At 38.1% G+C, this 13,606-nt stretch overlaps 2 protein-coding genes across 2 annotated transcripts; one reads left to right on the plus strand and one right to left on the minus strand.

Annotated features, from left to right (window-relative positions):
- Window positions 1–2,267: 2,267 nt before the first annotated feature.
- Window positions 2,268–2,879, minus strand: LOC140889862 (secreted RxLR effector protein 161-like). Its single transcript, XM_073297600.1, has one exon. It carries the CDS (start codon window positions 2,877–2,879, stop codon window positions 2,268–2,270), a length of 612 nt encoding a protein of 203 aa, XP_073153701.1.
- Window positions 2,880–12,778: 9,899 nt separating this feature from the next.
- On the plus strand, window positions 12,779–13,285 carry LOC140889863 (uncharacterized). The gene has a single exon (XM_073297601.1). It carries the CDS (start codon window positions 12,779–12,781, stop codon window positions 13,283–13,285), a length of 507 nt encoding a protein of 168 aa, XP_073153702.1.
- The last annotated feature ends 321 nt before the right edge of the window (window positions 13,286–13,606 follow it).

The following is a 13,606-nucleotide window of genomic DNA, read 5'->3' on the forward strand; positions in this document are numbered from 1 at the left end:
ATGCAGATCTCCGTTGTTATGGGATGATCTTTCTGAAACACCAGATACATGGCCAGATATGATTATAGAAATGTCTGATAAAGTAAAGTTGATACAGTCCCAAATGAAAGCAGCGAAAGATTGACAATCCAAATCCGCAAATGTGAGGCATATACCTCTGAGTTTTGAACAGAGTGATCGAGTATTTCTGAAGATATCTCCTTTCCGAGGCAATGTTCGATTCGGAAAAAGAGGTAAACTATCACCGCGGTTTATCGGGCCTTATGAGATTTTGGAGAAGATTGGTGATCTTGCATATCGATTGAAATTACCTCCATCGCTATCCGGTATTCATGACGTATTTCACGTGTCTATGCTGAGGAAGTATGAGCCAGATGCTTCCATGTACTTTGTCCAGATGAGGCTGAGCTGGCTGAAACATTGAGCTATTTTGAACGACCTATTTAGATTCTTGATCGCAAATAAAAGCAGCTCAGAAACAAATCCATTTCACTTGTTAAAGTGCAGTGGAGTAGACACGGAGTTGAAGAATCAAATTGAGAGGTACAACAGGATATGAGGCAGCGCTATCCAGAACTTCTTCATTGATGTGAGTTTTTATTCAGTATTTTGGTAATTCTTTATCTTTTTGTGTACAGACTGCATGCGATTTTGGGGATGAAATCATCTTTTAGAGGGGGAGAATTGTAAGGTCCGGGATTATTTAATTTTAATCCGAGAATATTTAATTTGGTAATATTTAGAGTATAGATTTAAATTCTAATATTCTTAAATTATTTGAGATTGAAATTGAATTAAATCGCTTGTCCGACGAATGAATTGCAAATATCAAAGAGTTCAGGGATTAAACTGCAAATATGCTTATATTTATCAATTCACCCACTTGCATCATCACCATTCTCACGTGAATTATATCAGATTAGAGAGGATAAAAATCAGCAACCCTTCACACGCCATTTTAGATTTCTCAAAGCTCCGATTTTTCGTCATCCGCCCTTCAGAATTCAGAGTTGAATATATATTTGCGATCATCGCTCCGAGAGCTACGTTTTGGTATAAGTTTTCTTCAGTTTTATTATAATTTAATTTTGAAGTGTTGATGGACTTTGAATATTATTGGTTATATATGTTCATGAGCTAGTACCGATTATCTATTCGAAAACGGATTGAAGAGAGAACGCCGATTGAAATTGTTATGATTTTTCTAATGAAATTCAAAAATGGCCATTGCTGATTTTGCTGGTATTTGATGTCATTATTGCTGATATTTTGAGGTTATGCCTTGTATAATATTGATATATTGATATATTTCAGTTCCGGTTACCGATTTTGATACCGTTATGCCGCCGGTTCAGAAATTGTTAGACTTTTGAACTGTTGATTGAGTTGTGATATAGTTGAGTTGTTTGCTGATGTTTATAGCACATTGATACTTCATTTTCAGATTTGGTTGACGAACACGAGAACTCCGACTTCGAACTGGTAGAAGTTTGATCAAGCTTGTGGATTGAGCTAGCTTGTTATCAGTATTTAGGTATGATTTGACGATGTAAAAAAAAATTTGTGATGGCTTGACTACTTCATTGCTCAGTCATAATTAAAAATAATGGTCCAATAAGAATTGAGATGACCACCAGAGGTCCCCACATTGTTCCAACTGTTGCTACTGAAGAAGGAGTTGAAGATGGTGACATTGTTCGCTTCCTTTGAAGAATTAGAGGAAGGCGAGATCAATGAGTGGATGATCTTCAGGAAATTTGCAGTTGAATGTGAAATAGAAATTATAACTCAGCATTTATAAATAAAATTTCTTATTTTGCTGCTGTATGTATTTATCTCATTTTTTTGCTCATGCATTCGACTAATAAGATATGCGAAAAGTAGTGTAATCGATATACATCAAGCACATAAGCAAGTTCCCCCCTTAAATCATGCTTTATCTGAGGCAAAATTAATTTAATGCTTTGTTAAAAAAAATTAAACAAATTCAGAATTCTAGAGTATTCAGTTTACCACCCGACAAATAGGTAAACTAGGGTTTAAGCATTCACTAAGTCTACCCTGTTACAGAATGATGAAAATTGTAAGATACCAATACTAATTAGTAACAAGATTTCTCCCTTGATTAACTTATGATAGATCAATAAGGCCTAAAATATTTCTAAGTAAGAAAACTTATTCTCAGGAAGTAGTTTGGTGAAGATGTCCACAACTTGTTGTTCCGTTGAGATGTGTTCCAGTCTGATGTTCTTCTTGAGTGCATGATCTCAGATGAAATTACATCTAACGTCGATATGTTTAGTTCTTGAATGAAGAATGAGATTGTAGGAAATCGCGATTGTGCAGGTGTTATCGCAAAATATTGGCGATTCTTTTGCTTCGATCCCATAATCTCTCAACTGTTGTTGCATCCAGAGCAGTTGAGCACAACAACTTCCTGCAGCTAGATACTCTTCTTCTGTTGTAGAGGTTTCAATATACATTTTCTTTTTGCTGCACCAAGAAATCAGTCTATCTCCCAAGAATTGACATGATCCACTTATGCTTTTCCCGTCCAATTTGCACCTTGCATAATCTGTATCTGAATAGCCAACTAGATTCAAAGATTTATCCTTAGCATACCACGACCCAACATTTGGAGTTCCCTTAAGATATTTCAATATTCGCTTGGCAGCTATATAATGGGATTGCTTTGGATCTGATTGAAACCTAGCACAAAGGAAAAGAACAAATACAATATCAGATCTAATAGCAGTTAGGTAAATAAGTGACCCTATTAGACCTTGATACATGGTTGCCTCAACTGACATTTCCTCTTCATCTTTATCAATCTTGATTGATGAGCTCATGGGAGTAGTGGCAGATATGTAATTTTCCATCCCAAACTTTTTGATATGTTCTTTTGCGTATTTGGTTTGACTTAAAGATTTTATTCTCCAATTGTCAAACTTGTAAACCGAGAAAGGAGTTCAGTTCATCTTGTCTTCCACAAGGCATAGTTAGTGTCATCAAGAACTGGAGGTTTCAAAAATAAGTTTGCAGTAGTAGATGAGTCCATATTATTCCGTGTAAAAAAAAAACAAACGAGGATCAGTTCTTAGTGTATCAAGAATATGTCTTTGATGCCACTTGTAAGGAAAAACAGTTGCACATAAAGATTTAGATGTTGTCACAGGATGTTGATAACACATCCAATAACATGCAACAGAAAATTGTAAAAGCGTGAATAAAATAAACCAACAATCAAATAATTATACTCAGATATTTAGGCAAGAGTATAAAATACTCTTGCAATACCTCAGAGCAAAACTTTCACTAGAAATATATCAAAGAGTTTACAAACCCTAAAACTAGTGAATTATTATTGTAAAAGTCAATTTTCTCTAAAGTAAGCGAGAAAATAAATAACAAAGCATCTTTTAAACATTTTATACGAAATAGAATAAAGAAATAAAAACAAGAAGATGAATCCTTGATGCCAAAACTCAATGAGAACAACACGCTCTTCAATCCTTGATCTTCAAGCGATGTTCGAGAATTCAAGGCAATCAAGTAAGGTTGATCAACACGAGCTTCAGAATCTCTCCAGAATTCTCTTAAGTCGTACGTTTGAAGCTCTAAGAAAAAAACTCCATTGATCAAAAAATTCTCTATCTCTTATTCTCTTGTTCACACCTCTTCAATATACGGAGAATAATCATTCTTATTCTTGTTTCCTTGTAGGCGTGCAAATCTTGTCACAAGGCTTGATCTTATTTTCTTTTAATCAAATCACATATACAAAGATAAGAAAAAGATCATTAAGATATGAGATAGAAAAATATTATGATAAAAACAATAATATCTCAAACTTACTAACTAAGAAAATAAATTAATTAAGTTAAAGATAATAAAAGAATCTCAATCAATTAAAAAACTTCTAGTCCAAGAAAGGCAAAAGACTTAAAATAAATCTTTTTTAAAACTAAAGGATTTTTAGGAAACAAATATTCCCTTCAAATAGGTTCTAGTTTTTGTGATTATAAAATACTATATTTTTAAAATACTCAAAAAGCCTATAAAATAGCTTGATTAGGTGAAAAATGGGCTTTTAAACACACACACACACACACACACACACACACACATATATATATATATATATGTATATATATATAAAGCCCATAATTTTCTTTAAAATAAGTCCTAAAATAATTATTTAAAACTCTTAAAAATTCTACTCATGAATTTTGATGAAAAACTTTTACCTCGTTCGTCCACGGTCCCGTCTATGCGATTCTAAATAAACATTTCCATAAAATTCATAATTCTCAACATAATTGGATTAAATACCATAATTAACTTTAAAACATATAACCATCACATAATTCACGTAAAATATCATTTAACTCATTTTAATATATATTTTTAATACAATTAGTTCTCTAGTTATGCATGCAGGTTTACGTAACGAATTTTCGGGCGTTATAATTATTCCCCCTTTAAATAGAATTTTGTCCTCGAAATTTGATTTAACTTAGTCGTCTAATAACACATGAATAAACTATTTTAAAAATAATTTTAAACTTAAATCCCAAAAACATAATCTAATTTGCAGATCTAAAATTTAACTTAAATTTAAAAAATCCTAACTTGTCAAACTTAAATTTGAAAATCATAACTTAATCTACAAATCTAAATGTCAAACTTAAACTCAAAGAATCATAATATAATTCCCAAATAAGTTTTCCGACTTAGTGAAAACTATAGTTCTCATATGATTTTTTTTATAAATCCTACTATCATAACCTATACGTGTAAACCATAATTCTCAAATAATTCCCTATACACCTCAAAATCATGACTTAATAATTACATCTATAATTTAATCTAAGTACCAATCCCAAAATCAATCTAACTTAAACCAATAATTTACCCATAAAATCATGCTAACTTAACATCAATAAGTTACTACCAAAAATTCAAATGTTAAATTAAATCCCACATATCATAAATCATCAAACTTAGTTTTTTTTTTAAAAAAATATATATCCAAATTTCCAAATTTCGAAAGTCCTCGTGGTCATCCTCTCGTATAACATGCCTCGGAGACATACTACAACCTCATAAATTCCTCATCTAACCGTTATGCATAACTAAGTTTCTTAACTTAAAAACTTTCATGACTTAAAATTTCTCATAACATAAATAATTGAAAACATAAATCATGTGTCCCATACGTAAAAACATTTGAAAAGCATTTAAAGCTCATTGGCAGTGCGGCTTCCGAGCTCCACTTAGTAGGCTAGTTACCCTCTAAGGACCATGACTCTAATTCCAACTGAAACGACCCGATACTACTACTGAATATTTTTTAAAATATATACTTTACTTTAAAATAATAATGTTACATATATACCCATACATATATGTACTTATACTTAAAATAATTTTTCATAAAATATAATACATAATAACTTTAAAATATCTATACTTAAAATAGTTTTCATAAAATATAATATATAATAAATATATATTTGCATGCAATTAAATTAAATACTTAAACATACTAAAAATCCATGCATGCAAACTTCATAACTTAAATACGTAAAAATCATCATCTACCATAAAATCCCATGCATAAGTTAAAATCCCAAACCATGCAAATCCTTAAAAATAAATAATTTCATGTGCGGAATAAAATAATAATGTATAAAAATCTCTTAATAAATATCATATCATAAGTGTGCGATGGTCACGGGTACGCTAACTGCACGGGATACTCCGACATCCTCATCACCAATAAGAACCACATCACCGACTGTATTAAATTCATCATCTGTACCATTTAAATCTAGTGATCCTAGAGGCTCAGCATGTTCCATCCTGTATAACATATACCATATAATAAAATCGCACACAAGAACATATCATATAAAAATAATATTTTGAGATATCTTGTTGTAACCCGTCTCCAATATAAGTTAATCAAATGTCTAATGATGATTAACTTGCTAAAATAGGATTTAAGGATCAAAAGTAGGGCTCGGAAGGGTTCTGGTCTCAGGTAGTTCAAATGGTCCGAACCAGGTTCGGATGCTCCGAACAAGTTCGCAGGCTAGTTCCGAGGCCCCGTGAGGATCGGACACTCCAAAGGGGAATCAGACGGTCCGATCTCATCCGGATAAATGGATAAGGATTTTATTTTACAGGAGGCTAAGATCGGACGCTCCGAAGGTTAGATCGGATGGTTCGATCATATTTCTCCAGTAGTGATGTCATAAGCCAGGACACGTGTTCGGACGTGGTTGCTTGGGGAGTTCGTACGGTCCGATCTCAGGGTTCAAACGGTCCGATCTTAAGGTTTGGGCGGTCCGAACTCTGTCTATAAATAGAGGGCCGAGGGCTTTATTTCAAATGTACCTTCCAAAATCCTCCCTCTCGTTCTTAGCTCCTTTAGGCGATTTTATGGGTTTCTAGGCGTCACATCGGGAAGGCGAAAGTGGCGGAGCACTTCGGAGGCATTCACAGAGCTGTGCCTAAGTTTTGAGGTGATCGTCATCAGAGGGCTGACTATGGACGCAATTATAACTTTGGATCCCTAAATATATTAGGGAGCATGAGATAGCTTTGTTAAGTCTTTTAGAGTATTATAAGTGATATGGTAATTATTGCTTATAGGATTGGACCGTGAGTACCTGGACTACTAGGGTGCTTGAGGTTTTTCTGATTAGAGGTACGGGCGTATTATCCGAGATACCAGATTGAATATACATGTATTGTGTTTACATGTTTATGTGACATTATTATGTGCATTGATATTGTAGTGACCCAAACCGGAATCACTAACTAATCAGAGATTAAGCATGCAAATATAACTTAAACCGAAATTTAATAAATTCAGCGGAAATTTAGTATCCCAAATACAAATTACACCGGCAAAACAACCGGATTCAAATAAATATATTCATACAACCAATCGAAAGAAATATAAAATATCCAACTCGACAACCTGAACAAAAGACAAGACCGCCACGCAACCCCTGCAACTCAATGACCACTGCCTCCGGGTCCGTCTAACCTGAGTCCTGTCCCATCGAATGGGGTGTCCAACACAAAATAATTGGACGCGAGAAAAATGCTTAGTACAAAAGTACGGATATAAATATATCATCCATGCAAATGCAATATGAAATGGTAATGGAAAACCTATCCAGAAGATTGCTCAGTCAAGGCGCCGTGGTATGTAGCACGCTGGGCCATCACATCAGGAGGTGGCTCCCATACCATAAACCCGCGGATATACCTAGTTCCAAATCCATGGAAACCATCCACTACAAATACGGGGCTTAGCGACCCCTACTATGGGCTATGCAAAACAAGGCAAAAAGCTCAACATGTACATGCATGCCGCATAATTATCCATGCACATAAAATGTCACATAAAACATGCAAAACACAATACATGTATATCCAACCCGGTATCTCGGATAATACATCTATACTCTAAGTAGAAAACCCAAGCACCCTAGCAGCCTAACAGTCCAGGTACGCACAGTCCAAGCCAATAAGCAAAAATTACTATATCACGTATAATACTCTAAAAGCCTTAACTAAGTTATCTCATACTCCATAATCTCTTTAGGAATCCAAAGTTATACATGCGTTCGTAGTAATCCCTTTGATGACGACTGCCTCAGAACTTAGGCATATCTCCGCGAATGCCTCAAAAGCGCTCCGCCACTCTCGGCTTCCCGATATGATGCCTAAAATCACCTAAAAAGAGCTAAGAACGAGAGAGAGAGAATTCTAGAATGTGCAAATGAAATTGAGGCCTCGACCCCCTATTTATAGACAGAGATCAAAGCGTCCGATCCCGGGTTCGGAGCCTCCGATCTCGATCGGAGCGCCCGATCTGTGCGTTCGAACTCCCTCGGTCATACACGTGTCTAGCTTCTAGAGGACGCCTGCCAACACCCGTTCGGAGCCTCTGATCCACCTTTGGAGTGTCTGAAGTCCTTTTAGTGATGTCATGCATGATGCAATACATGATCAGAGCCTCCGATATGAGTTCGGAGCCTCCAAATTCAACAGAGCATCCGATCTATGACCTTGGCTCCGATCTTAGTTCGGACCCTCCGAACCCTGTTCTGAGCCTCCGATCTCTCCGAACCCTCGGAACCTATTCGGCCATTTTCGAGCATTCTGGATCCAGTTTTGAACTCCTTAGACCCATTTGGAAATCCCTTAATTGTGTTTTATCCAGTTAATCATTATTATACACTTGATTAACTTATATTTGAGACGGATTACTATAGATATTATACGACATGCATGTACACGTTGAGCTTTATGCCTTGTTTTGCATAGCTTGTAGTTGGGGTCGCTCAGCCCCATATTTTAGTGGATGGTTTTCCATGTACTTGGAATTAGTTATATCCACGGGTTTATGGTATGGGAGCCACCTCCTGATACGACGACCCAACGTGATACATACCACGGCGCCTTGACTGAGCAGTTTTCCTGGATAGGTTTTCCAGTACCATTCATACTGCATATGCATTCATAGTATATGTATATTCTTACTTCTGTACTGAGCGTATTGCTCACGTCCAAATGTTTTGTATTGGACACCCCATTATATGGGGCAGAACTTAGGTTGGACGGACCCGATGGCAGCGGTCATTGAGTTACAGGGGTCGCGTGACGGTTTTGTCATTCAGGTTGTTAAGATGGATATTTAATATTTTATTTGATGGGGTTGTATGAATATTTTTATTTGACCCGATTGTTCTGCCAGCCTAATTTGTATTGGGATATTATGTTTCTGCTGAACTTATTTAATTTCATTTTAAGTTATATTTGCATGGTTAATCTCTGATTAGTTAGTGATTCCGGGTTGGGTCACTACATTTATTGGTATGAGAGCATGCATTGAATTTGGGGACATAGTAAATTGATTTTGAGGTTCTTAAGTTTTGACAATTTTGCCAGATGGCTGATAGAGACGATGAAAGTCATGGGAGTGTCGGTGGTCATTGGGGAGATGATGAGGTCCGAGAATCACGGCAGAGTCATCATCTTCATAGAGAAGACAAAGAGAGATTTGATTTGCGCAGATTCATACAGATGGCTCTTAAACCTTTGGATAGAGGCAAGAGTCCAGACGTGGCTGAGAACTGGCTAGAGGAAATGGAAATCTGCTTTGAAGTGTACCATTGCACCGATGAGTAAAAGATGCAAGCTGTGAAATACCTTCTTCATGGGAATTCCCAAAAGTGGTGGAAGTCTACTTTCACGCCGATCATCACAACAAGAGGCCTAGTTACTTGGGCAGAATTCTGCGCAGCATTCCAGGAATTCTACTTTCCTGATGCTCTACGCAAGGAAAATACTAATGTGTAGATGAATCTGAGGCAGGGTAGTATGTCGATTGACGAGTATCAACTGAAGTTCTTTGAACTTTTGCCTTACTGCCCATATGTTGCCAACAGCTCGGAGGCCAAGTATGACCTTTTTCTGCAAGGTCTCAATCCAAAAATCTACTCGCTAGTATGAATCAACAACGATCCGAGGTCATATGAAGTGTTGGTGAACCGCTTCCGCCAGGCGGAGAATACTCTCAATAGGAACCGTAGTTGTTCTTCGTCTTTCCGACCAAGAAATTCTTTGGGACCCAAGGCACAATCCTTCAAGAAGCAGGGCGTATATTCTTCTTATTTTGGCTCTGGTTCAGGGGGTATTCATCACTTTGGGAAGAAGGGACAGGGACCGTGTACTTCTTGTGGAGGTCGTCATCCAATGGAGAAGTGTCGCAAGTCAGGAGCTTGTTGTCAATGTGGTGAGATTGTTCACATGAAGAGATATTGTCCATAGGTGATCGGAGGATCGGAGTCTGGATCTGGTATTCATCCTTCCATTCCGTAGAGGACACAGGGGCAGTCTATCGGGATCACCAACCAGAGACCGAGTGTGCCAGGACAGGTGTTTGCTCTGAGTCAGGATCAGATTCAGCAGGAGAATGAGAACTTTATAGCAGGTACATTTCTTTTATGTGGCATTCCTGCATTTATTCTCATCAACACGGGTGCATCGCATTCTTTCATTTCATCAAGATTTGTTAAGCGCTATAGGTTGCCGTATATGCCTCTAGATGTAGTGCTATCTGTGTCTACCCCAAATGGTCATTCGGATATGGCTAAGAGGTTAGTCTTGGGGTGTAATTTAGGGTTTGAGGGCTGAGTTGTTAGTGAACCTTATGGTGTTAGCAATGGAGGTTTTTGACTTTATTTTGGGTATTGATGTTTTGACCTCTTATATAGCTATGATGGATTGTTATCAGAAGATTGTTCAGTTTCGTCCAGTGGAGGGCGATAGTTGGTTTTTCTATAGGTGTGGAAGCGCGACCCCTTATGCCTCTGGTTTCTGCGTTGAAAGCTGGTCATGCTTTAGAGGCGGGTGGGGAAGGCTACCTTATCCATGTGGTTGATACATCCGTAGATAGCAGTCCTATAGAGGAGTTGCCCATATTTTGTGAGTTTTCAGATGTCTTTCCAGATGAGATTCTAGGATTTCCTTCTATCCGAGAGGTCGAGTTCGGGATCGATCTTGTACCGGGGACAACATCGATTTCTTGAGCACCTTATAGTTTAGCACCAGCAGAGATGAAAGTGTTGCAACAACAGTTGCAAGATTTGTTGGATAAGGGATATATCCGAACGAGTGTTTCACCTTGGGGAGTGCCAGTTATTTTTGTGAAAAAAGGATGGTTCTATGCGTCTCTATATTGACTACAGACAGTTGAATCATGCAACGGTAAAAAAACTAATATCCCTTGCCACAAATTGATGATTTGTTCGATCAACTTCAGGGTACTTCTGTGTACTCCAAGATTGATTTGAGGTCAGGGTATCATCAGTTGCGCTTTCGAGATGCAGATATCGCAAAGACATCATTTTGTACCCGATATAGTCACTAAGAATTTTTAGTTATGCCTTTTTGGTTGACGAATGCGCCTGCGGTGTTCATGGATTTGATTAACAGAGTCTTCCGCGATTACCTGGACAAGCTTGTCGTTGTTTTCATTGACGACATTTTGGTTTACTCGCGCAGTGTGAGTGAACATGTGCAGAACTTGAGGATGGTACTGCAGATTCTTTGTGAAAAGCAGTTGTATGCCAAGTTTAGCAAGTATGAATTTTGGATCGATTGAGTGATATTACTTTGTCATTTTATCTCTTGAGAAGGAGTGTCAGTTGATCCAAGTAAGGCTGAAGCTATTTTGAATTGGTCGCGCTCGACTACAGCTTCAGAGATTCATAGCTTTTTGGGATTGGCAGGGTACTATCGGCGGTTTATCAAGAATTTCTTGCGAATTTCTAAACCATTGACACAGCTGACAAGGAAAGACGTTCCTTTTGTCTGGTCAAGCGAGTGCGAGCAGAGTTTTGATGATTTGAAAGGCCAATTGACTATTGCACATGTTCTTGCTTTGCCATCAGGATCAGGGGGATATGTGGTTTACACCGATGCATCTCTTCAAGGGTTAGACTGTGTGTTGACACAGAATGGGCATGTAATTTCCTATGCTTCTAGGCAATTGAAGACCCATGAATGAAACTACCCAATGCACAATTTGGAGCTGGCAGCAATCGTGTTTGCACTAAATATTTGGCGCCATTACTTGTATGGCGAGAGGCTTGAGATCTTTTCGGACCACAAGAGTTTGAATTACTTGTTCATTCAAGCAGAGTTGAACATGAGACAACTTCGATGGTTAGATATTCTTAATGACTATTACTATGAGATCAAGTACCATCCCGGTACTTCTAATCCCATGGCGGACGCACTTAGCTAGAAGATGAGTATCCGTGCTCTCAGTGTTAGTGCAAGGGCTAGAACCATTCGAGAATGTAGTTCTTCAGGGTTTATGTTTTGGCATAATAAAGGACAACAGGGAATCCGAGTCTTCTCAGTGTTAGCCGAGCCATATTTGTTCTCTCGTATTCGAGAAGTACAGTTTTCTGATTCAAGGATGCAGAAATTAGTGATACTTGCTCAGGGAGACAACACGTCAGGCTTTCATTTTCAAACAGATGGATTATTGTGTTTGTCTGGCAGAGTTGTGGTACCTGATGATGCAACCCTGCGAGACAAGGTTCTGTCTCAGGCACATCGTAGTAAATTCGCAATACACCCGGCTAGTACCAAGATGTATCAGGATCTACGTACCAAGTTCTGGTGGAAAGGTATGAAACGTAGAGTGTACTAGTTTGTCTCTCGTTGCCTTGTTTGCCAACAGGTTTAGGCAGAGCATCGAAGACCGGGTGGTCTGATGCATAGTTTGGATATTCCAAAATAGAAGTTGGAACATGTGACGATGGATTTTGTCACCCACTTGCCAATGAAATCCAGGCAGTGCGACCCTATCTGGGTAGTAGTGACAGATTGTCCAAATCTGCTCATTTTCTTCCGTACAATCGCGAGTACAGTTTTGATCGCATGTTGAGGTTGTACATTCAGAAGATCGTGCATTTTCATGGAGTACCTTTGAGCATTCTCAGTGATAGAGATCCGAGGTTCACCTCACGTTTCTGGGGTAGTTTTCAGCGAGCTTTGGGTACTACCTTGATTCTTAGTACATCATAACATCCGTAGACTGATGGCCAATCCGAGCGGACTATTCGGACCCTGGAGGATATGCTGAGGACTTCTGTGATGGACTTTTGGTTTATCTTGGTAGGATCATTTGCCGATGATTGAGTTTGCATATAACAATAGTTATCATCGCAACATCGGCATGACACCATTTGAAGATCTTTATGGTCGCCGTTGTCAAACACCCTTATTCTGGGACGAAGTAGGGGAGAGACAAGTAGAGGGACCGGAATTGATTCAGCAGATGGTTGATAAGGTGGAATTGATCAAGAGGAGGATCAAGACTACACAAGATAGACAGACCAGTTACGCCAACACCAAACGCAGACCTTTGTATTTTGAGGCCGGGGAGCACGTATTCTTGAGAGTTTTGCCTTTTCGAAAGATGATGAGGTTTGGTCTCAAGGGAAAGCTAGCTCCAAGATTCATTGGTCCGTTTGAAATGTTAGAAAAGGTTGGAGATGTGGCTTATAGTTTGGCGTTACCACCGTATTTATCCAGTATTCATAATGTATTCCACATGTCGTTACTTTGTCAGTACGTGGCAGATGAGTCCCATATTCTGCATCCGATGGAGGTTCAGCTTGACAGGAAGGACAAAGTGCTTTGGAATAAGTGCATCCCTCTGGTCATGGTTCAGTGGCAGTGACGAGGTACAGAGAAAGCTACTTGGGAGCTCGAGAGTCGTATACGTTTTGAACATCCAGAATTGTTTTGATTGTATTTTACTTCGTAGTTAAGTTGTATTTGTAACTGCAGTATTTTAATAAGATGTTTCAGCTTTGTGTTTCCAGTGCCTTAGTTCTTATTTTGAGGATGAAATCTCTTAAGTGGGGGAGAATGTAGTAACCCGTCTCCAATATAAGTTAATCAAATGTCGAATGATGATTAACTTGCCAAAACGGGATGTAAGGATCAAAAGTATGGCTCGGAGGGGTTCTAATCTTGGGTAGTTCGGACGCTCTGAACA

Source organism: Henckelia pumila, chromosome 3, assembly GCF_033568475.1.
Source record: "Henckelia pumila isolate YLH828 chromosome 3, ASM3356847v2, whole genome shotgun sequence".
NCBI lineage: Eukaryota > Viridiplantae > Streptophyta > Magnoliopsida > Lamiales > Gesneriaceae > Henckelia > Henckelia pumila.

Excerpts from the sequence above, each read along its gene's own strand:
- LOC140889863 (XM_073297601.1), top strand. The coding sequence starts at position 12,779 with ATGACACCATTTGAAGATCTTTATGGTCGCCGTTGTCAAACACCCTTA.
- LOC140889862 (XM_073297600.1), bottom strand. The coding sequence starts at position 2,879 with ATGGAAAATTACATATCTGCCACTACTCCCATGAGCTCATCAATCAAG.